Source organism: Protopterus annectens, chromosome 6.part1 (assembly GCF_019279795.1).
Source record: "Protopterus annectens isolate FY-2018-M chromosome 6.part1, PAN1.0, whole genome shotgun sequence".
In the NCBI taxonomy this organism is placed as follows: Eukaryota; Metazoa; Chordata; order Ceratodontiformes; family Protopteridae; genus Protopterus; species Protopterus annectens.
In genome coordinates this window covers 360,439,373-360,463,786 of record NC_056738.1, presented here as the reverse complement: position 1 = coordinate 360,463,786, position 24,414 = coordinate 360,439,373, and the positions used below count along the sequence as shown (strand labels likewise).

At 39.4% G+C, this 24,414-nt stretch overlaps 1 protein-coding gene across 1 annotated transcript in view; it reads right to left on the bottom strand.

The window, feature by feature from the left end:
• Nucleotides 1-24,414, bottom strand: part of PPP2R5B (protein phosphatase 2 regulatory subunit B'beta) — a 1,711,411-nt gene that overhangs the window by 291,530 nt on the left and 1,395,467 nt on the right. Inside the window, exon 7 of the mRNA XM_044075777.1 lies at nucleotides 21,412-21,520. Coding sequence (XP_043931712.1) covers nucleotides 21,412-21,520 — 109 coding nt within the window. The remainder of the gene's footprint in view (nucleotides 1-21,411; nucleotides 21,521-24,414) is intronic.

Genomic DNA, 24,414 nt, shown 5'->3' with positions numbered 1-24,414 from the left:
GATCCATATATATATATATATATATATATATATATATATATATATATATATATATATATATATATATATATATATATATATATATAGATCTAAGACTATTGAACGAAAGAGTGGGATAACTGTTGTTGCGTAGGGCATTTGTTTGTGGCCAGTAATCCTCTTTGTGAGGTACTTCTGTGGCCTTTCCAGCTGCTTCAGATGTCTTGTGAGGTACATTCCAAAAGGGGTGCTGTACTATAACGGGTCTAATGAGTGACGAGTAGAGGGGGACAATGACCTCTTTTTCCCTGGATGAGAACCCTTTTATGATGAGGTGTGCCACGTAGAAGGACTTCCTGACTACTGTAGCGATGTGACTATCAAAGGAGAGACTACTGTCCACCTGGGTCCCAAGGTCTCTTTCACGCATTCGGTTTTAAGTAGATTGCTGACTATGTGGAAGTTCATGGGTTAACTTGCAAACTCTAAGAAAATAAGGGAATTGTTTACGATGGTGTTTGTCTCAGCTAGGCGACAGAATGTCTGCAGTTAGAAATTCTTTCTATTGTCTGGAAACAGAAATAATTACAGGTTTCAAAGGTAAAAGTGTATAACTGTTTTACAACTTCTAGTTCCAGGAAAACTTCTTAATGGAACCACAACACTGGGAAAAACAGCTTTTAAGCAACTAAACAGCTTGCAAAAATTATATTTTTATGCATTATCATTACCTGCCTGATCACAGCAAAATTATGGCTTAGTATCTAGTTCTCTTTATGCCATCTATTGAATACCTACACAGCAACGTATGGGATGATCCTGGATATAGTGTTCTACTATGCAGGCCCCCCATGACATCTTAAGATAGCAGATCTTTCTGTCGATTAAGTTCTAGGGGAGGGTTGCATAGACTCACATAAGTGAGGTGTGGACACATACTTGAATTCATCATATGGTGATGATTGGAGTGATGTGTAGTGAAATGAGCAATACCTCTTAAATTGCCACTGCTGCTGATGGTAGGGGAAATGTGTAAAAACTCTTCAGTCATAGTTCGGTTACAAGCACTGCCTTGCTCTTTGTATAAGGTATCTGATATTTCAGAAAAACATACAAAAACAAAACAATTTGAAGAGAATCTGTCTGTGCATTGACAAACAAAATATGCTTAATGCATACCAGTGGAACACATTTGCCTCCCAATTTCAGCAAAAAATAGTGGCAACAGTTTAATGGTCTTCATACTTAATGCATTTAAGGCAGCACTAGGAAAACATGTTTTATTTGCTGAAACCTGATTGCAAGGATCTTTGAATACCTTCCAGCAGACTTATAGTTCTCTTTATACATGACAAAAAGAAAGCAAACAGCAAAAGTAGCAAATTCACTGCTTATTTCAGACAGGACTTCCAAATAATATGTTCTCAGTATGTTAAAATATAATCCTAAATGCATGAAGGACTGTTTTGACTGATAGCATAATTGTATATCTTTCCAATGGCCACAAGGTGTCAGCATAGTACATATGACCAGAAGGGTTTTTTCCCAGTTTATTTTGTTTTGTTTTTGATTTTAAAAACATTATGCTTTTTGTATGTATTTGTTTCTAATGAAGACACCAGTCTAGGTCATGGAGCATAAGGGACCTCTAGTTTCTATTTAACTTACTCGGGACCATTTCAAGTACCAAATGGATTAAAGTTTTTCCCGAATATTCAAGAAGTCTGAACAGAAGCGGTACCCTTCTATGGAATTAATTAATAAATTATTTAATTTTTTACACTTACTCTAAATAGAAATGCCTACCCGCAGTAATGGTGTTGCGGTAGTGTTGTCGCCTTACATTAAGACGTTGTCCCATTCGATTCTCAGCTAGAGTGTCTTCTGTGTGGAGGCATAAGTGAATGGGCGTGCCTTCATTGAAGGTTGTGCATCAGGGCTGGTAACTCGGCACGTAAAAATCCACTACCAAACATTAGCGGACCGGAGTTCCGCTGTGGCGACCCCTAACCTGGATAAGCCGAAAGACACAATAACAACAACAACAACTCTAAATAGAAATGCCTACTTAATTTTTCCTGTGCTTTTCTTGTCTACAGTACAGTGTACTGACTAATGTGTTTTTCATAGTTATACCTTGGTTTTCTCTAATAGTTTACTAATTTGTTTCCAGCTGACTGGAAAGAATTTTATGTATTTACTTACTGGCATTTGTTTACCATAGAGTCCGTATGGGAAAGCTCCCTTTCAGTGGAGACCTTGGAAATAACACTCTAAAACTATAAAAATATTTTTATATATGTAATTATAATATGAAAGTGTACATGCAGTATCTTTTCTAACTATGTAAGGAGTATGGAAGTAGTGGCATTCACTGAATCGATGTTAGGTCAACATGCTTAATATCGATTCAATAAACATTGATAAATTTGAAATGCAAATGTTGATACCCATCTGATATACACTAAGGTTAGTCTTCTGAGCATGTTATATTAAAACAATTGTTTTTTTGCAGGGGTCAAGCCTTCCCTGGAGAAAATTCTTTAATGCACAACTATCAATCATATGCATTGTCAACCATACTCAGGTTGATCTTCAGAATGATTGGTCACAATCGCCCAGTCTTATAATAGTAACCAAGGAGTACATACAGTAGATTTTTACATCATTACAGTATGAAGTATGTAGAACAAATACATAACAGACAAAACTGCATTACAGAAAATGCATGAATGAGAGAGGGTCTACCTAGCAGAATACAACAGTATAAAAGGAGAGGTCAACTATATAGCCTTTAGAATCACATAAACAAACCTAGGTGGATTAGTGATGGGAAAAAGAAAAGGTACAAGTGCACAGGGGAAAGAAATAAATTAATATGATTTAGCTGAGGTGAGAATAAAAGAAGAGTAAATATTTATAGATGGTGAAGGTTGGAAATAATTTAGAGACAGTGAATGAAGGAGATAGCAGAGCTTGAACTTGGAAGAAGATCCTAGATCACAGAGGAGGTAGAATTATGGTATAATATAGTAGTCACTGTTCATAGTGTGTAGACTCCAGCCATGTGGATGTATAGGTGCAAAACCATTACATATTATATGTTGCTTCAGTTGGATTCTGACGTCTTTCAAAGAGTTGAGTAGTCCTAGTGAGGGCTGGGAGGGAGTTCCACTTGTGTGCCACACAGTTTGAGAGCAGATAGTTGTCAGTAGTGTTATTAGGTTTGGTTATGGTGAGCAGAGCTTTATCTGTGGAGTGTAGGGTTCTATTAGAAGAACAGGGCTGAATAACATTGTTTAAAGATGGGTATCTTTCAGGATTAGGAAACAGTTTCTAAGATATTAATAGCTGTGAATATGTAAGTGTGTCGGTTAGTTTGAGCCAGTTTAATTGTTTCATTGACAGGCAATATTGGGATCTACATGACTGAATAGTTTCAAATGTTCCTATTTTATTATAACATTGCTCTTGTTTGGCTGCTACTGATAACAATGTTTAGATTTGGTAACTATGAGAGAGGCCTAAGGAAATATGGGACGCAGGCAGACTACTGCTATATTTTTCCTGGCTGCTTCAGTAAGGTAAGGATTTATCCTATATATAGAACTTAGTTTTGGTGACTTTTTTTTATTATTTGTTGAAAGTGATGGTCAAATTTCATATGTTCATTTATGATCATGCCCAGTAGCTTGGTATGTGTAACCAATTCTATCTTAGTGTTATTAGCTGATAATTTTGTGAAAAGGTCTTTATGAGTAGATAGTTGTTTGGGATAAATAATAATAATAGCTTGGTCTTGTTATGGTTTAAGAGGAGTTGAGAGTATTCAGCCAAGAATTTGAGAAAGGTTGTTGAGTTTTGGAGTGAGGATACAGTCTTGGCCGTTCAGATTAGAGTTGAATCAGCGGCATATTGTATAATGGTAGGATGGTTTGGCAACTACATGTAGGCCATTGATAAAGAAGTTGAACAATAGGGGGCCTAGTATGAATCCTTGCAGAAAACAGACACAGGAAGGAAGAAGAAAAAGGCGTTTTGCCATTTGACAGACCGCAGTCTGCTGATAGCTGTGAAACCAGTGAATTTGCTTAGAAGGATTTGGTGATGGACAGTGTTGAGAGCTTTAGGCAAGTCAAGAAATACTGTAGAGGTTAGATAGCCAGAGTTCCTGTACTGGTTAATTATGTCAATGAAGGTCAGTAGGACAGTGCATGTCCTATGGTTAGGTCTAAAGCCATATTGTGTATGTATCAGAAAGTTATTTTCAGCCAGACAGGTAAGAGTGAGAATGCATCTTTCTAGAATTTTTGAAAGAGGATGTATAATTGGGCAGCACAGTGGCATAACGGATAGCGGTGCTGCCTCACAGCAAGAGGTTTCCCACTTTGATTCTCGGCTGGGATGTCTTCTGTGAGGAGTATGCATGTTCTCCATGTGTTTGTGCGGGTTTCCTCTGGGTGCTCTGGTTTCCTCCCACACTGCAAAGACATGCAGTAGGAGGACTGGACACACTAAATTGGCCATAGGTATGAGTGTACATGCGAGTGCGGTGGTATGGATGAACTACCATAGGCAGGGATTGTCACATGGTGGTGTAAACTTTGGCTCTAGGTGACTGAAATGACACCCATCCCCATGTCCAAAAATGGGGAAAAGGGGTTATGGATGTTTCCAGCACTGCTATTGGTCTATAGTTTATTAGATTCCTTACAGATACATATTTTTCTTGGATGGAGTGATTGATTAGTATAGAAACTGGAAAGCCCAGGGCACTGGCAGTAATTCTGATATATTCAGTAGTTAGCTGGTCTGGTGCTGTAAGGGAAATGAAGATGGTATTTTGGGAGGTGGTAGTTTGACATGGAGCCTGTAAATTACGAGTAGCATTGTTTTTTTTTTATTTTAACTAGGAAGTAATGCAATTAAAGAAGTACAAGTTAAACTGTGTAGCAATGTTTGGGGATGTACCAGATGTAGCTGGGGGTGGGTTGGGATGTTTTCCCAGGGTTACAGATGCTCAGAATATTTTAGGGCCAGAATCTTGAGAGTATATTTTTGCATCATGCAGTATGCAGTATGCACTGCTTGGCATTGTTCTTTAGATATTGCTCTTCTTGTACGGATGATTTTTGTTACATACTCATGTTTTCCTTGCCTTATCTCTGGAGGGAATGAGTTGTTTTGTTTTCCTAGTCAGAAGTAGATACACTGCTTCTAATTCTTCTGATTCTTAATGTTCTTTCAGGATGTTTAGAAAGGATCAGTTCATATGCAACTCTATTTTGTTTTATAAATATCCAAGATTTATTGATAATATGCTTTGGCCAAGTTCTACAGGTGTTTACAGTGTATTAATCATAACACCAGCTACTTGAGATTTTTAGTCATGTGTTCATTTAATTCTACTATATTTGTAGATGTTGAAATCTGTAAAACTAAGGCTAGGAGGCATTAGGATCCCAGATTTTCAGAAATGAAGTAGAAATCAGCAGTTACTTTCACTGCTTTGTGATATAGTCCAGGGGCAGGAAATGTGTTGCTTTAAACTTACCTCTGATTATTAAGAATTTGTTCCCAAGTTGAAGGACTTAGGGTGAAAATTTACAAAAAAGGTATATGTCTGCTTCAGATATGTTCAAAGCAGTTAGAGAAAAATATACAGGAAGAAGGTTTAAACAAACTGTCTAGGTTTTCTAGTGAGGAGACAGACTTAAACACAGGTGTAGCTGAAGTAGATGTGGATTCCTCCCTACCCGACTCTGGTGACACCCCTATAGGCCCAACACACCAAGGTGGCAAGAATGACATATTTTATTCTAGGTGAGACATCTAGTTTAGAAGGCAATAGCACAACTACAAACAAATTATTTCAGCAGTACACCAGTTAGCAATAAGGCAAGGTGAAATATGCATGCAATGAAAACATACATTCACCCTCTTCCCCAGAACTCAACAGAAAAATTTCTTGACATTCAAACATACACAAAGAAGGCAATATCAATGAGCAGTACAGAGTTATATTGCAGAAATACAAACATGGGGAAAAATGTAATGTCATTAAGCAATAAAAGAGTCATAATACAACAATACAGATATGAGAAAATGCAATGTCATTGAGCAGCAAAATTCTTGAAGGCAGCAGTAGTAACACGAGCAAAATGCAATGTCATTGAACAATGAAGATTTATAATGCAACAATACAAACATGAGAAAATGCAATGTCATTGAACAATGAGGATTTATAATGCAACAATACAAACATGAGAAAATGCAGTGTCATTGAGCAGTACTAACACCTTCAACCCCCCTTGATCAATTCTAAACAGACCAACTATGAAACACTCTATTATACCCTGTTTACTAGCCAGTGACTACTTACTGTCTTGCTGCCTGCATGATGGGGCTCAAGTTGGAGCTCATATGGGTCCCAGTTATTTGTAATCCACAAAGCATTTGGGGAGGAATCCACAATCTTATAAAAATATAAAATGATGGCCAGAGCCTCTCACCACTCCGTCGAGAATATCCTAGTGACCAGGCAACATGGTTCCTCTGATGAGAAAAGTAGAAAAAATCACCTGCCAGAACTCTGGTAATTATCTATGGCTTCTCTGTACTAGGCACAAAGAACTAATTTTCTTGCTGAATCATATGCAGGTGTGGAGCTACTGGTTTCAGACTTCTTTTCTGATTCCACAAAATACCACCATCCAGGATTTTAGCAAAAGATAGACACAATCTGCTACTTCACTTCCCTGTCCCAAAGCACTAGGAAGAAAAACCCAGTCATGCTGCAAGTCCTTTTTTCCCCATAGCTACCAGTTTCAGTCTTCCCTCCTTCAGCTAGTATATCCAATCTCCTCTTTCACTTTCGAAATTGTCTTTTATATCCCTGAAAAGGAGCTCCACCATGTGGTGTAATGGAAAACTACAGTCTATTACTTCTACAATGAAATACAGTGAGAGCTACATGTGTCTTTGTAGAAGTAACTTAAAAGTGGTAACAAAGAAGTCGAGAACATGGTAACATGAGATGAACAGTTTGAATAAAATAAAAGTACATCCACTGCAGGGCTATCCATCCAGTGGTAAGAACATTGGCTCTTAGTGATGGTCACTATTGATATCAAACTCTGACCTCATGTACAAAATGGAAAAAAGGGAGTTAATGCCATTGCTAATTCTCCCAGTTATGTGCCTGTATACGAAGGAAGAGTATAATGCAGTTTGGATAATATCAGTTGTGAGTCTGCATTTGTGGTGCAACATACAGGGTGTGTGACACCTTCTACGTGTGCAAAACCAACAAGAAAACTGAAACAGAGGACATAGGAACACCCCTTTCAATAGCTATGAAACACACCTAAAATTCAGATTTGTAGGCAAACCACTTGAAGTTGTATATTTGAGAAATTTACTTTTTTTTTAATTTATGAAGAAAATGAGAGGGAGAGAAGGTTGGATGATGTGGGGATAGTGAATCATGAAGTGCAAGGAGGAAGTAAGGATAGCTATGAAGAGGACGAAAAATGGAAAGGCTGTTGGTCCAGATAATATACCTGTGGAACCATAGAGGTGTTTAGGTGAAATGGCAGTGGAGTTTCTAACCAGATTGTTTAATGAAAGCTTGGAAAGTGAGATGGTGCCTGAGGAATGGAGAAAAAGTGTTTTGGTACCGATTTTTAAGAATAAGGGTGATGTGCAGAGCTGTAGTAACTACAGAGGGATTAAACTGATCAGTCACAGCATGAAGTTATGTGAAAGAGCAGTGGAAGCTATGTTAAGAAGGGAAGTGATGATTAGTGATCAGCAGTATGGTTTCATGCCAGGAAAAGCAGTACAGGTGCGATCTTTGCTCTGAGAGTCTTGATAGAGAAGTATAGAGAAGGTCAGAAGGAGTTGCATTGTGTTTTTGTAGACTTAGAGAAAGCATATGACAGGGTGCCCAGAGAGGAGTTGTGGTATTGTATGAGGAAGTCGGGAGTGTCAGAGAAGTATGTAAGAGTGGTACAGGATATGTATGAGGGTAGTGTGACAGCGGTGAGGTCTGTGGTGGGAGTGACGGATGGTTTAAGGTGGAGGTGGGATTACATCAAGGATCAGCTCTGAGCCCTTTCTTATTTGCAATGGTGATGGACAGGTTGACAGACGAGTATTTCTCTGTGTCTTAAGTTGGTATAACTGGTTTTACATACTGTGTGTTATCTGACCATCTCAAGGATTACTTGCATAAAATTAGACCCTCTTAGTAAAAAAAGTCTGCATATCATTGCTGGAGCCTTCCCATGTCCTAACAGAGTGCTCTTCAAACTATCTGGAGATATACAGAGCTGAGTATATTTTTCTGGCACTTCAGAGTTGTGTACTGGTAATTGTTGTTTGACTAATTTTATATCATTGCTGGCTGACTTCAGAGTTGTGTACTGTTATTTTTGCTTCACTGTATAGTTTTTCAGATCTCTGCTGAAGGTGTTTTTCCCACCTCCCCCTATTTCTCTGTGTCTTAAGTTGGTATAACTGGTTTTACATCCTGTGTGTTATCTGACCATCTCAAGGATTACTTGCATAAAATTAGACCCTCTTAGTAAAAAAGTGTGCATATCATTGCTGGAGCCTTCCTGTGTCCTGACAGAGTGCTCTTCAAACTATCTGGAGATATACAGAGCTGAGTATATTTTTCTGGCACTTCAGAGTTGTGTACTGGTAATTGCTGTTTGACTAATTTTATATCATTGCTGGCTGACTTCAGAGTTGTGCACTGTTATTTTTGCTTCACTGTATAGTTTTTCAGATCTCTGCTGAAGGTGTTGTTTTTTCCCATACCCCCCTCCCTATTTCTGTGTTGTTGTTTAAATTTGGAGGTTTTTGCAATTGCCCGCCCCCACTGTAGATTTGATCTTGGACACACCCCCCAGTCCCATCTCTCTACCTCATTCTACCTAATAAGACTCCTTCTGCATTGTTTTTAGTAATTTTTAATGTAATTGCATTTTTTAAACTGTTTGGTCTAACATTGCTACATACTCAAGTGTGCTAGCTTGCACTGCATTTGAATTGTTTTGACTGCTGTTTTAGCTACTTTTCTGTATGTATATATAAAAAAAAAAAAAAACTTTTCCTGTAACTAGTGCAGTCCAGATTCAGATTTGCTGTATCCAGGACTGTATGTAAGCTTCTGAGCCCCCCCCCCAAGCTTTCTGTGTTGGAGGGAAGCCTTCTAGCTTATCAGTGGGAGTGGTAAGCACTGGGTAACCTATCTGCCACATAAGGAGTGGTTCTGGCCCAGAAATTGTAGTTATTGGCCGTTTGGGCAGTTTTTCCATCTCTCTCAACTTTCTGATTTAAAAGCCCACATTTGTACTTGTTTCCCCCCTTTCCTGGAACTAGTTTAGTCCAGATACAGATTCTTACTTTTAGCACTTGAATTTGCTTATTCGTGATCAGCACTTGTTCAGAACTTGTAAGCACTAAATAACCTACTAATTACTACAGCACTCAACCTTCCTCATTACCTAGAGGAAAACAGTTTTGGTATTTACTTTCCTCACTTGCTTAGAGAAAAACAGCTCTTGTCTCACTTTTCTCACTTATCTAGAGGAAAATAGTTTTTTTATTCAGGCGTGTCCAGCTCCCAGTGTTCTCTCCTGTCTATCTGATGAATCTGGGCATCTTGGGGCAATGTAGAAATTGCCTCATGTACACAGACAACCCTCTCCTCCTACCACCCAACACTACAACCTGTGAGAGATGCACTTATCTAGCCAAACTGGAGGTAAAGCTCTCTCCAATCAAGACTGAACTTGACAGTCAAGAGGAGAAGGTAAACACTTGCACCATACCACACTCATCACATAGTCTCACTAAATCTACACCACCAAAATCCACACATAGAAACACAAAAACATTCGCAGAGGCTCTCAATAATAATCTGCTCAGGCAACAGAGACCTCCAAAGCAGAAATGCAAGCAACATCCACCCCCCCCAACACAACCCAAATGACACATAGCCTGCAGACTCAGTGTACCACTCAACCACAGCCAATAAGGCAAAACAACGTACCCAACACACTAGTCATAGGTGACTCTATAGTCAGGCACACTGATATTCCACTCACCAGGCTAAACAAGGAGAAGGTTACTGTTAGCTGCCTGTCAGGTGCCAGGATCCGCCACATAACCCACGCACTCAGGTCACTCCACAACAAGTACAAATATGACTATGTCATTGTCCATGTTGGTGTGAATGATCTGAGATGTACCTCCCTGGACTACATAAAAAGAGACATGGAAGAGCTCTCCGATCTTGTAGCCCAGGCAGGTATGACCCTAGCCCTGAGTAGCATTCTGCCATCACCCAGAATTATGCCGCAGTACAAGGACAAAATGATTGACTTCAACAATTGGCTAAGCTTCTGGTGCCATTCTAAAGGGATCCAGTATCTGTCTGCCTGGGATGACATGGTCGGCAGACCATGATGCTTTGCCAGAGATGGCCTGCACCTGTCACCCCTGGGATTCCGGATACTGGCTAAGGTTCTTGCCGCTCCTACAGTGCCTTTTTTAGGCAAGGTTCAAATGACAAATTCACCACCGTAACAGGAACAGGCAAGCAAAAACTGAGGGTGATGCTACTCAATGCCAGAAGTCTAAATCTCAAAATACACTCACTTGAGGCACTCCTTAAAATGGAGAACATCGATATCTGTGCAGTGACTGAGACCTGGTTCAAGACTCCAGAGAGCACCCCTGCACTACCAGGCTATAACTCATACTACACTTTTCGGCCATGTAACCTGGACCGGAACACCAAAGGAGGAGGTGTGTCCATATTCATTAAGGATATCCACACCTCCAGGCTAGTTGCTCAGCATAATGCAGCCGAGGTTATCCAAGTGCAACTAACTCTGGGCAAAACTGCAATCCAAATTTTAGCTTGCTACAGATCACCCACCATGCCCCAGGATTCCCACTCCTCTTTTCTTGATGTAATGGAAAATATTAGGGTTCAACCAAACACCCTAATAATGGGCAATTTCAACTACCCCACCATTAACTGGGAAAACTACTCATGTACCAACTCCTTCGCTCAACGCTTTCTGGAATTCATAAATTCCAATGCCCTGGATCAACTTATCCACAACCCCACCAGGGGCAACAATATCCTAGATCTAGTCATTACCAATATGAGTGACCAATGTTCCACACCTGAAGTCAATGCCTCATTGGTCCGATCCGACCATAAGCTAATTACCCTAGATATCCACATCCTGCCTTCACCCCCCATTAAGAAAACCATGGTAAACATTTCTCCAAAGCCAACTTCATGCTTCTTAAGACAGATGTGGTGAACTTCACGACACCCATGCAGATGGACAATACAGTTACGACTACTGAATCCTACACAATTGCACTTTATAAGCACTTACATGAGTGAATGGATCATGCTATCCCAAACAGAACCAAGACGCTATCCTCCAAAAAAAGGAAGCCAATCTGGTGGTCCCCTGCCATAAACAAACTGTACAACAGAAGGAAGAAACTCCTGCAAAAGAGAGTAAAATCCCACGAGTGGAGGAGCTACCTGGTCAGCCTCAGTAATGATAAAATCCTCCAAAGCTAGTTACGAAAACAAAATCCCCACTGATTCTAAAGACAACCACAAAGCACTCTATTGCTATGTCAAGAATCTCAATGGCAACACTCAGATCTGCTCTGAGGTATAGCACAATGGCACTAAATATACAGACTCAACTGATATTGCCAACATCCTGGCAGATAGGTTCAGTGCTAACTTTACCTCCCTCTCACTCCCTAAAGAGCCAATCTCTATACCAGAAGAATGCAAAGTTCCTGTAATCACAGCTGCACAGGTAAAAACCACACTCTCTAAAGCCAAGAACACAGCATTCATGGGACCAGACAACATCCCAGGCTGCGTTCTACATGAACTACAGAATGAACTGGCACCCCACCTAAGTACCATGTTCAATCATAGCCTCACCTCAGGATTTGTGCCTGCTGAATAGCGCACAGCAACGGTTATCCCACTCCACAAGGGTGGAGCCACCATGGACCCCGGGAACTACCGCCCCATTAGCCTGACAAGCCAGGTCTGCAAGGCCATGGAACATATCATCATGGAACTTATAAACAAAGACATTAGTAATCTCCAAACTCAGGATCCCACCCAGTTCGGGTTTATAAAAGGCAGATCATGTTTCCTAAACTTGATAGACTTCTTTGAAGCAGTCACCAAAGCCGTAGGCAAGGGTAAGGTGGTTCACACAGCCTATCTAGATCTTGACAAGGCTTTTGACACCATCCCCCACTCTGGAATTATAGATAAACTCACTAAACTAGGTATAAATCCCTATGTCACAAGATGGGTTGCCAACTGGCTCACTGACAGAACCCACACTGTGAAAGTAGCAGACTCCAAATCCAACTTCAGACCAGTGACAAGTGGTGTACCACAGGGTTCAGTCCTGGGTCATCTCCTGTTTGGCATCTACTTCTCTAAAGTACAGGCTAACACAGAAGATCTTTGGCTAATGAAGTTTGCAGATGACTGCAAACTAGGAGCCATAATCGAAACTCCTAACGATGTGGACATCCTACAAAAGGGCCTCACTGAGACAGATGCCTGGTGTCAAAGCCATGGCCTCAAGCTCAATGCCAAAAAGTGCATTGTTATCCCCTTTGGTAAAAACTCTGTACCCATGAACTACAACATAGGTGGTAGTATACTTAACACCGAAAGTGTGATAAGAGACCTTGGGACACAGGTGGACAGTAATCTCTCCTTTGATAATCACATCGCCACAGTAGTCAGGAAATCCTTCTACGTGACACACCTCATCACAAAAGGTTTCTCATCCAGAAAAAAGAGGTCATTGTTCCCCTCTACTCATCACTCATTAGACCCATTATAGAGTACAATGCTCCTTTTGGTATGTACCTCACAAGACATCTACAACAACTGGAAAGGCTGCAGAAATACCTCACAAAGAGGATTACCGACCTCAAACAGATGCCCTATGTAGACCGTCTCAAAAAACTCCAGCTTTACTCCATCGCATATCGCCTACTCAGAGGTGATCTCTGCCTAACATACAAAGCTATGTCAAACCTAGAGCTGTTGGACATGCTGCACTTAAAGAAATACCAATCCCTCCGAGCTACACGCTCTAGGGACCTAAACCTTGTCACCACAATAAACAGGACATGCTGGAGGGATGGATTCCTGTCCCAGAGACTTCTCATACTCTGGAATAAACTTCATATCTATATCAAACAAAGCTCCTCATTAGCACTCTTCAAGAAAAATCTTGATGATTGGATGGGAAATAGGAAATTCACCCCGGGGATCACCTCTGTGGCTCTGCTCGACAGTGGCACAGGAAAATAATTTTCTTGGGTGGAAAAAGCCAGGGTACCATTTTGGCTGGGCTTGTATAGGCCCCAGGGCTGATAGCCTAGTACCTACGTATGAACCTATGAACCTAATCAGACAGGAGTCCCTGTGAACTATGATTTTTGCAGATGACATTGTGATCTGTAGTGAGTTTAGGGAACCGGTGGAGGAGATCCTGGAGAGATGGAGATACGCTCTAGAGAGAAGAGGAATAAAGGTCAGCAGGACTAAGACAGAATATATGTGTGCGAATGAGAGGGAGGATAGAGGAATGGTGAGGATGCAAGGAGTAGAGGTGGCGAAGGTGGATGAGTTTAAATACTTAGGATCAATAGTTCAGAGTAATGGTGAGTATGAAAGAGAGATGAAGAAGAGAGTACAGGCGGGATGGAGTGGGTGGAGAAGAGTGTCAGGAGTGATTTGTGACAGACGAGTACCAGTAAGAGTGAAAGGGAAGGTCTACAAGAGGGTAGTGAGACCAGCTATGTTATATGGGTTGGAGACAGCGGCACTGACAAAAAGGCAGGAGTTGGAGCTGGATGTGGCAGAGTTAAAGATGTTAGGATTTTCACTGGGTGTGACGAGGGTGGACAGGATTAGGTATGAGTATATTAGAGGGTCAGCCCAGGTTGGATGGTTTGGAGACAAAGCCAGAGAGGCAAGATTACGTTGGCTTGGACATGTGCTGAGGAGGGTTGCTGAGTATATTGGGAAAAAGATGCTAAGGATGAAGCTACCAGATAACAGGAAAAGAGGAAGGCCTAAGATAAGGTTTATGGATGTGGCGAGAGAGGACATGCAGGTGGTTAGTGTGACAGAGCAAGATGCATAGGTCAGGAAGAAATGGAAACAGATGATCCGCTGTGGCGACCCCTAACAGGAACAGCCAAAAGAAGATGATGACTTTTTTTTAATTTAACTGTACCCAGAAGCAGGGTTGGCAGTAGTAGTCCTAGTAGTGTTAAATGACTTTGGGGGGGGGGGTAATATACCTTTGGTGCACTGAACATAAATAAAACAGTCAGATTTAGTCTTAAAATCATGACCATAGCTGGTGGCTTGGTCTGCTGAAGTTCACTTTCTCTTAACAGAATTTTTGTGTTTTGATTTAATTATAACATTTATATTATGATATTATTGTAACATTTTTGTAAGATTTTGTAAGATTTATTTGATTTATATATATTACTGATATGTGTGTGTGTGTGTGTGTGTGTGTGTGTGTGTGTGTGTGTGTGTGTGTGTGTGTGTGTGTATATATATATATATATATATATATATATATATATATATATATATGTCTTTAGTATGTAATTTTATTCATTTTGAAAAGCGCTTTAGTGTGATTGGTTTCTTAATGCCAAATATGTGTAAAGTACTTATTTAAATAACCCCTTTTACTGACTATCCAAGTCTGATGAAGTCTACATTTAGAGAAAAGTGCTTATCTGTACAATGTTATTTTACTGCTTTTTATTAAAAAGATTAGAAACTGAGAAGTTCACAGTATTTCTTTCTTTTTCTCTTTCTTTCTTTCTATATCTTTATATATTTGCACGATCCACTTTCTGCTTTTGGCATTATATTTTATTGTTAAGAGTACAGTTACTCAAGATCATTATAATCTGTGTAACAGTATACCACAGACAAAGGTGGATAAACTATAATACACTGTTGTCATACTAAATGCTCACCATTACAGGGGTACCCCAGTGTAATAAGAGGTTTAGACCTTTTAAACTTGTCCATAGAAGATGCTCTGGAGGTACTGTAGACATAGTGAAACATGAAAGCAGGACACTACTCTAAATATGCCCGGACAGGTCTTTGAAATGTAGTGGAAAATGACAGAAATACTGTTAATTCTAACATAACTTATGATGCATGATGCTATGACAGAGGTTTAAGGCTGAGAATGTTCCAACCTGAAGACAAAGATTGTGTTTTGGTATTCACTGTATAAAAACAGATTTCAAGCCAAGTGGTAAAGGCCTTATGAAATTTTGATAAAGTAGGTAGAGTTGTACATAGATATGGTGCTCAGTGCAGTTTTCTGATCTGGCACTCCCCTTATCTCTAACTTAAGGACCAAAATAAATAAACAAACAAATAAATAAAGGAGAAAAAGCTATTTTTCAGCTTGAATTTGAAAAAAATTGCAAATTCTCCTTTCAAAATTGTAGCAAGCTACTTGCCACAAATCTAACATGCGGCTTGCTACAGTTAAATAGCACATAAAAAGCGTTGAGATGCTTCAGGTCTGACCACAAATGCAGTATCAGCCTTCATTTTTATTATTGCTACTGTACTATCCCCTGAATAACATCTGCCAATTTATCCCCTAACACTTTATGCCTGAGGTGGCTGACTCTCTTTCTCCACTCTAGCTATGCCTCTGATAGTAGGGAAAAGTAGCAATGAAATGAAATGGCTTGATAAACATAATCTTGAGCAACTCAATCATGTGTACACTCTTAAACCCTGGAAAGAACAAGACAACCATTCTGGCTGTAGTAAGTTCTGAATGGGGCCCAGAAGTTCAGATAGATGATTCCCGGTCTATGTACTGGAAAAAAAAGGCTCAAGAGGTTGTTGTGAGAGACAAGGAAATATTTTTATTTTCTCAGGAAAAACTAATTTAATACACCATGGTACTGTTACATCTCAGGGTAAAACATTAAGTGTCAAGCCTCAGATAACTCCAAATACAGATAGAGAACACATTAAAAAAGATATTAATAAATGTTACATCTAGGGATGATAGATGAGCCCCGTGTCTCTTTGAAGAGTACAGTTGCTCTGATTCCAAATCAAAGTCTGAAGAAGCAGAAGGTGAAAAAAGTCTGTGTCTGTGTTTTGAATAGCAACCTGGAATTTTATTGCTACTAAGAACTTCACAGCATATCTGCTGTTTTTAGAGTTTCTTTTGAACTTTGTGCCATTGGGATTGTGTTTATATGCCATCAGGAAGCAGCGCTTAACAGAATTTATGTCTGTAATGAATTCTAACATCTGAACAAAATATGCACATTCAATGCATACCCTATGCACCATGTGGATGGGTTAACTGAAAGGCTGAGAAGGCAAGATATTTGCCCAATTTGGACAGAAGGAAAGGATTTTGGAAAATGCCCCTGATGGAGCGAACAAAAAGAAAATTTACCTTTTCAACAACAGACCTTTGGGTTGTACAGTGTGACTGCAGCTTTTCATTGCTTAACAGATCAGATGTTATACTAACACTTGTGTATGGACTCAATTACCAAGATGATTTGGTTATATGTCCAAAGTCCAGGCAATGTGGTACTCCCTTAGGTCACTTGAGTTTGCTGAAATCCTTCTAAATGTAAATTAGGAATGGCAGAAGTTAATAGTTTGGATTCACAACTGGGCAAGGATGGAAATAAAATCCCAAATTTAAAAAGAAGACGGTATGTAAAATTGGCCATATTCAGTTACTAAGCATTAGGTCAAAGCTTTAGTTATTCCTGCAGAATAGTATAGTAAATTTATAACAAATTTCACTGCAATATAAATTTTCCTTATGGATTTTATGAAAGGAAAATTGCAATTATGATCAAATGGACATAGGATGCTGACAAAGCATTTCTAGGCTTGAAGGATACCCTATGCTCTCATCCCATTTTAGTTACCCCAGATTTTTCATATAGTTTATAGTACACATACAAACACACACACACACACACACACACACACACACACACACACACACACACACACACACACACACACACACACACACACACACAACACACACACACACAAACACACACACACACACACACACACACACACACACACACACACACACACACACACACACACACACACACACACACACACACACACTCCATTTAAACTTTGATGTATAGCTAGAATAGTGTTTGAAGAAAAGAAAGGCAGGGAGATGAGAGTGAGTTATGCTGACGTATGGTTTGTGCTATATGGAATACCTTGAAGGGGATGACCTGTAAGCTAAACAGAGTGGGACTGTATGCTGAAAGCATTGGTGGTGGTTTAGGAAATTACTTCTGCTCAGTGATGGAAAGAAGGTACTTTAGCTTCAAATGGTTACTTAATTGATAGAAAGATGAAATTACAATGGAAAAAAAGATGAAAAAAATACAAAGAAAATTCATTATCTCTTTAGCTGCACTAGGCAGATGTCAGATATCAATAGAGTTTGTTTGTCATCATGCAAGTTTTAAGATGAACTCTTCTCATATCTTCTATAAAGCATGGTTTTGTAATTATTGATTCAAATATGAACAATCCTCGAATTCAGCAGCAAACAACTCAAAAAACTTGAAAATAAAATGAATGCTGTATCAGTACAGTAAAAAGAAGCAAATTTTATTTTCATATATGAACAAATGATATTTGATGCCTAGAGGCATTGGTAAGATGCAACTGCAGATATTCCTGCTGGCATCACTAGGCTCTAATAAGCTGATATATTTAAGGAAGTGTTTTATGAACAGGTTAAATTTAAGTTTCTTTGTGTGTGTTGTAAAACAAGACAAGCTGCCATATATTGTGTTTTGCCCTTCTTGCTGAAAATCATTGAATAAATGTTCCTGTACATCTCCAGGATCAATGTCACTGTTACCTTCAGCTTGCCATAGCATAAAACCATTTATCTTCACTCAGAATCCTACACCCCACAACTTCAAGAATACCTTAATAGTTTTACTAGCATCTCCCAGCCATATCCATCATTTAGTGTCATTGGTGACTCCTCTCCACTTGTATACTTATAAAAGAACCTTATGACAGCCATACATTTGTCTCTGAACCTGCTTTATATCTCACCTGTTATTAACACTGTCTACTTTCCCTAGTTATCCGTCTCACCTCCATTTGACTTTCTAAGCATTAATCACATGATCTAAAATCATTAATCACATGATCTAATATCTATTTCACAAGCCTGCAAATAAACCTTTCATATGCTCATCAATGTTCATCATCTGTTAATGCATAGGTATCTTTTACACTACAATAGTTGCCATTGCTCCTAATGAATGTAATCAAATTAACAAATATGTATGTATTTATGTATGTAATTGTTAATTTATAATACTTGGTGTCTGTTCATACAATTCCTGAATGTCTGTTTAAACATGTTTGTAATATGTTGGAGCTTTTCTCTCCAGGCCTGTGCTGAAAAGAGTTTTTTTGACTAAACCCAGTAAGCAACAGCAAAATAAACAACTAAATTAATATCTGATTTGCTGTGTAAATCCTTACTTGATGTTTTTCATGTAAATCACAGGCATCAGCTTTGTTATAGTGGGCTGACCAAGGTATCAAGCTACTTACATGAGTTGAGGACACAAAACTACCAATGCAATAATTTCCGCTGACCTCCTGGTAAGTCTCCCCTTCCTATGTCAAAAGCTGTTGTTGACCTTTGTAAGAAATGTTTTGCTTGAGTGACATGGTGCTCATCTAGCCTCCCTAGGGCAGGGGTGAGGGTTTACACATCACTGACTTAATGCTAAAGTCAGTACCCACATCAGTTATGGCCTTCAAGATTTATCAACTCTGGCCAAACAACCAATTCATTGTGTGGTGCTTAAAAAAAAGAAGGGGCCACAGTCACACACCCTATGTATGGAGTTCATGGTCCTCTGCCACTGGGCTACAGATAGGGATACCTCTCTCTCTCTCTCTCTCTCTCTTTCTTACAATGTTGAGGTAAGCAAGATGTCAGATGCTCTGAACTACTTTACAAGCTATTGAAACATGCACCAGACCTTTTCAGGGTCTTCCAGAAATGGGCCTCTCTGCAGATCTGATTGCTACTAAAAAAATGTCACTTATTCCTTTTTTAACTATAGTCCTCAGGTCTTTCTGGTGGGTTCAGTGGATACACTCCCTCTTTCAGGGCAAGGAAGTTTCTTGTAAGTAGTCCCATCATTCACACCAATTTCATACCTCACATGAAAGTTTAGAGACGGAAACAAACAAAAATAATTATTGTCATCATTCCCTTGTAACCAACAGGGTACATTTTTTAGGCTCAAAAGTAATTAGCAATAAATGAATCTCTTCTTGGATGCCCCAACTAGCTGGGGCAACAGCTGGTTCCACCTCAGGGCCAAGATCCCATTGCAGAAATCTGGATCCAGTAGGATTTGTAGGTTGGAGTCTTAGTGGTGACTGATGCAGTCAGGAAGCCTTTGCTTGGAAGGCATATACCTCCAACTAGGAATAGTTCTCAGTTTGGGTGAAGCAGTACCTTGCACTACCCCAGCTGATTAGCTTGTGTATGATCCTGTCTTAAATCCACTGCCTGCATGATTTGGACATATGTTACTCCACAATCATTGTGCATGTGTCAACTATCTTTCTCCATAATGACCTTGGGAGGGCAGAATCATGACCTAGTTCCATCTAGTCAAGCAGCTTATTAAAGGAGCGCTGCATTTTCATCATCCTTTGTAGAACATTTCCTTTCTATGCAGCTTGAACTTCATGGTTTGTAGGCATGCTTATCCAACATTTGAACTTTTGTCTTAGCATCAATTATTCCTGGTGGCCAACCCAACTGCATTTCAGGCCCTAATGTGTAGGGACTGGTATTTGAATGATAAGGACTAGGTGTCCCTCTGGATGAACCTACAATTCTGTCAAATTCAGATTTGGCATTGTCACTAAGTCAGTATTCCCCCTTCCTGATGTTTTCTGCAATAGCAGAAATGAGAAGAGAGAGTGCAACATACATCCTAGGAATGCAGCATCACCTCACTTATTACCTGAAACATAAGCAGGAGTTTAGGAACTAGATAAGCTGTTATTCTGTTTTGCTCCAGACAGGGACAGCACTGTGGGTTCCAAGCAGACACTTAAAACTGGACTGCCACCTGCATTATTTCTTGCCATCAGGTAGTTAGTCAAACAATGATATGCTGCAATCAAGGCTCACTGCACCCTGTGACTGATGATTTTTCATGGTACTGTTGTTATGCTAACAGGCCTGTCCATCTCTACACAGTAGAGACCTGTGGCACAGCACAGGGTGCACTGCACACCTTCTCCAAGCATCACTCTTGCTGCTGCTGCAGGTTTGCAATTTAAGTTACTTCTGGAAAATCATTACTCTAGCACTTATATCTCTGAGCTCCATTTCTGTACAGTCTTCAGGCTTTTTACTCACTACAGCCAAGTGAAGACTAAATCAAAATTGGGGCGCCATTAAGGTCAGTCTTCAGTGTTGGACATAACATAAATATTCTTACACTATCTGATTATCTAGAACAGGAACCACCTTCATTGGTCAGGAATACCTTTCTTTCATCTCCCTGTAGATAACGGTCTCCAAAAATAAATTCCGTAACTAGAGTTCCTGCAAGTTGGATAATGATTCAGTTGTTTTTACTTGTTTAATTATTCAGTGTAAAATTATCAAATTTGAGTTGGTTTACATTCATTTGCTGGAAAGCATTCATTTGTGGCATTAGTACAAGGTTTAGGGCTTGAGTATATGGGCAATTGCATAGCTGGCCCATTACATCTGGTTGTGGGCAGTATGAACAAGCACGTATTCCCAAAGACAGGATTTGTCAAAACAATTACCAAACCCCAATCACTGGGAAAGCTACATTCAAAAAAACAAAATAAAAACAAAAACTCACCAAGGTGAGTCTTGTCTGTCAAAGATCAACAGATACATGAGAAAAGTATTTATTATTTTATTTACATGCGTTTCTAGTTTTAAACATCCAATTTTCAATCCACATACACTCTACGTAATAACATTATCTGTCCACAATAAAGGAAGAAGGAAGACCCCTACTTTCTTGCTGAAAAAAATCTCTTTATTCTTAAACCTACTCTAAATATCCAATATGAACAAATATTATTTAGTGCACTTTCATAAACTGAGAATACAGCTTTTGATAACTTGGATCAAAAAAAAAAATAAACTTCTAGGAAGACAGAGAGCAAAGAGATGTAGCATGCTTAGATTATTTACGAAAAGTTCTTACCTGTGCATGGAATATTGAAAGAGATTTAACAGAATGTAGTGGAATCAGTACCCGTACCAGGAACTGTTTGTGTTCTGCTTTCAGAGGAAGTGCGAACCCATTTATAATGCTACAAACAGAAATTAAAAAATAGCTGCCATTAATCTATAGTCCAATGAATTAAAATTGTCAAGCAATAAAGTTTCATTAAGATAACTTCAATAAAACATTATCTGAGACTATACAACAACTGTGCCAAAATACTGAATGTATACATAGAGGTACTATGAGGGGTATATGACAGGCGAGCAAACTGGAAAACAAGGTTGGAAAGCAGAAGGTCGCAGGTTTAATTAACTAAACTGCCTTATTTCAGTCCATATGGCTGGGGTTTAGATTGTTATACAACTTCATGCAATTTGGATATGAGCCGCCTCTTTGGCAATAGTCTTTTTTGTCGATAATGTTCTGCTTAGGATAATGCTGAGTTACAGCAAAGTAAGGAATATTAACAGGTTCATGTTTGTCACTGTCTTAATATCACACAGGAGGGCAACACAGATGGAGCAGAAAATGCACATACACACACACACACACACACACACACACACACACACACACACACACACACACACACACACACACACACACACAGACATTACAATATATTTGTGTAATCGCTGAAGGAGACAATAAGCTGGTTACCCTTTTAACTACCTTAACATTCTACCTCCTCTCCATCTCTAACTTCCCCCTATCCTTTTCTAATTGCCCCATGCACTATTGAATATCTGAGTGGATTCCTTGTCCACCACCTATTCTGGTCAATCATTCTGTAGGTCCACAATATTCTCTGAAAAGTTATATTTGGAGATCCAGAGAGTGATTAATTCTTACAATATGCTGTATGCACCACCTCCTTCATCCTTTGTCCATATTTAGAATGACCCCTTCACATCATTCTGGCATGATCTTATGTACCAGTATGGTGCCCTCTCTTTCCTCTTCTGGCCTCAAATGAGAAGATCTCCAGCTCCTGTAGCATATGGTCATATTCCTTCCCCTCCATCTAATGGATCTTTCTAGTAGCTTTACTCTGGATTTCTTCTAGTATCCTAATGCCCTTTTCCTGTTATGGCCTCTAGAACTGCACAAAGGGATATGACCAAGGCTATGTAGAGTGAAAGCATTAACTTTCTTTTGAAATCTGTCTCGCATGAGGCTATATCCCAACATTCTGTTTGCTGCTGCCACTTCCATCTTATTTTGCTCCCAGTGGTCCAGTCTAGGTGTAATCAACATAACCAACAAAAAGCTTAAGAACCGGAACACCAGGAAGCACAGCAAAGCACTTCAGAGTTCAGCAAAGTTACCAGTTGCAAGTTGGATAAATCCAGGCACAAATGTGATAGTTGTAATACATCCAGGCACAAGAACCAGATCATCGATACTCAAGTTTAATAAAACAATAAAAACATAATTAGTTTAAGCACTTTCATCCAAGACAATCAAGTACTTCATCAGAACAGTACAAACCTTAAAACACACTGCTTACATACTAGTTTTTAAAAGCTCTGATGTCATCCCAGCTAGTTAAACAATTGAGTGAAGTTAAAGCCAAAGCACTGTGTATGCACATCTAAACTTTAACATTTGACATAAAAATGTGTAGACTAAAAATTTATGAAAATGTTATTTTACATCTATATGAAGTGTTGGGAAGACAAATGAAATAACATTCTAGTTGTTTCAATTTTAAAATGCTGTCTATACAAACTATCATTTCAGTGAGGTAGTTTGTCTGCAGCTGTTAAGAGCTGCCACTTTAATTCTAAAGCAGTAAGTTTCAGCTTCCATAGACCATCTCTGAGGTCTAAAAAAACAGAATCTAACACCCAGAATTTGAAAGAGTGATCAGGATTGTCCCCTACATGCCTTCTTAAAGCACTTTTTCCTTTTTGTCTGTCAATATCATAACATTGTTCATAAATTCTATCAGCTTTCTTTCTGTCTTCCCCAATATAGAAAGCTGAGCATGCCAGGCACTTAGCAACATACACAACTCTCACAGAAATACAGTTGCAGTAAATTTTCCTGTTGACATGTTCTTCACCACTAATTACAAGTTTATCCCCTTCCATGCTATATTTACAGTAAGAACACCTTCCACATTTAAAAGTGCCTTTGGTAGCACCTTTGTTGTTTAAAAGTATGTGTCTCATTGAGTTCTAACACCTCCTTAAGGTTCCTATCGCTTCTGTAAACAACTCTTGGCACATGCCCCAAGAAAATGAACAGCTCATTATCCAGTTTAAAATATTCCAGTTAGTTTTTATAATATTCATAATGTTCATACCATGTGCACTATATGTGGTAATGAATGCTCTGCTGTTATCATTTTTCTTGTTCAATTGCCACGAGTTCCACTCATCTCAGTTTATATGTCACACCAGGACTGCTCTGGCCTAAATACAGTACTTTGCATTTGTTTGCAATGAAATTCCATTGCCACCTTTGTGCCACGTTGTTTAGCATTTTGAGAAGCTTATCCAAATGTATTATTGAACCTCTGGTTGTGCCATCAGCAAAGATGCTCCTGTTCCCCCATATATGTCTATGACAGACTGAAAACCACTGCACCCACAGCAGACCCCTGTGGTACTTCACTGTCACCTACTTAATTCCTGACTTTTCTCTTGTTATACTCCCCTGTGTTTCACCACTGAACCACACAGCTATCTAGGTACTTAGTCTTGGTTGTGTTGTTTGTCTTTTCGGCTTTTCCCGGTTAGGGGGTCGCCACAGCGGAACTCCGGTCTGCTACTGATTGGCAGTAGATTTTTATGGTGCCGAGTTGCCAGCCCGACGCCCAACCTTCAACGAAGGCACGCCCATTCACGCATGTCTTTCTAACGCCACTCCACCACAGGGAGGACATGCAGACTCCACACAGAAGACACTCCAGCCGAGAATCGAACAGGAGAACATCTTGCTGTGAGGCAACAACGCTACCTCTGCACCACC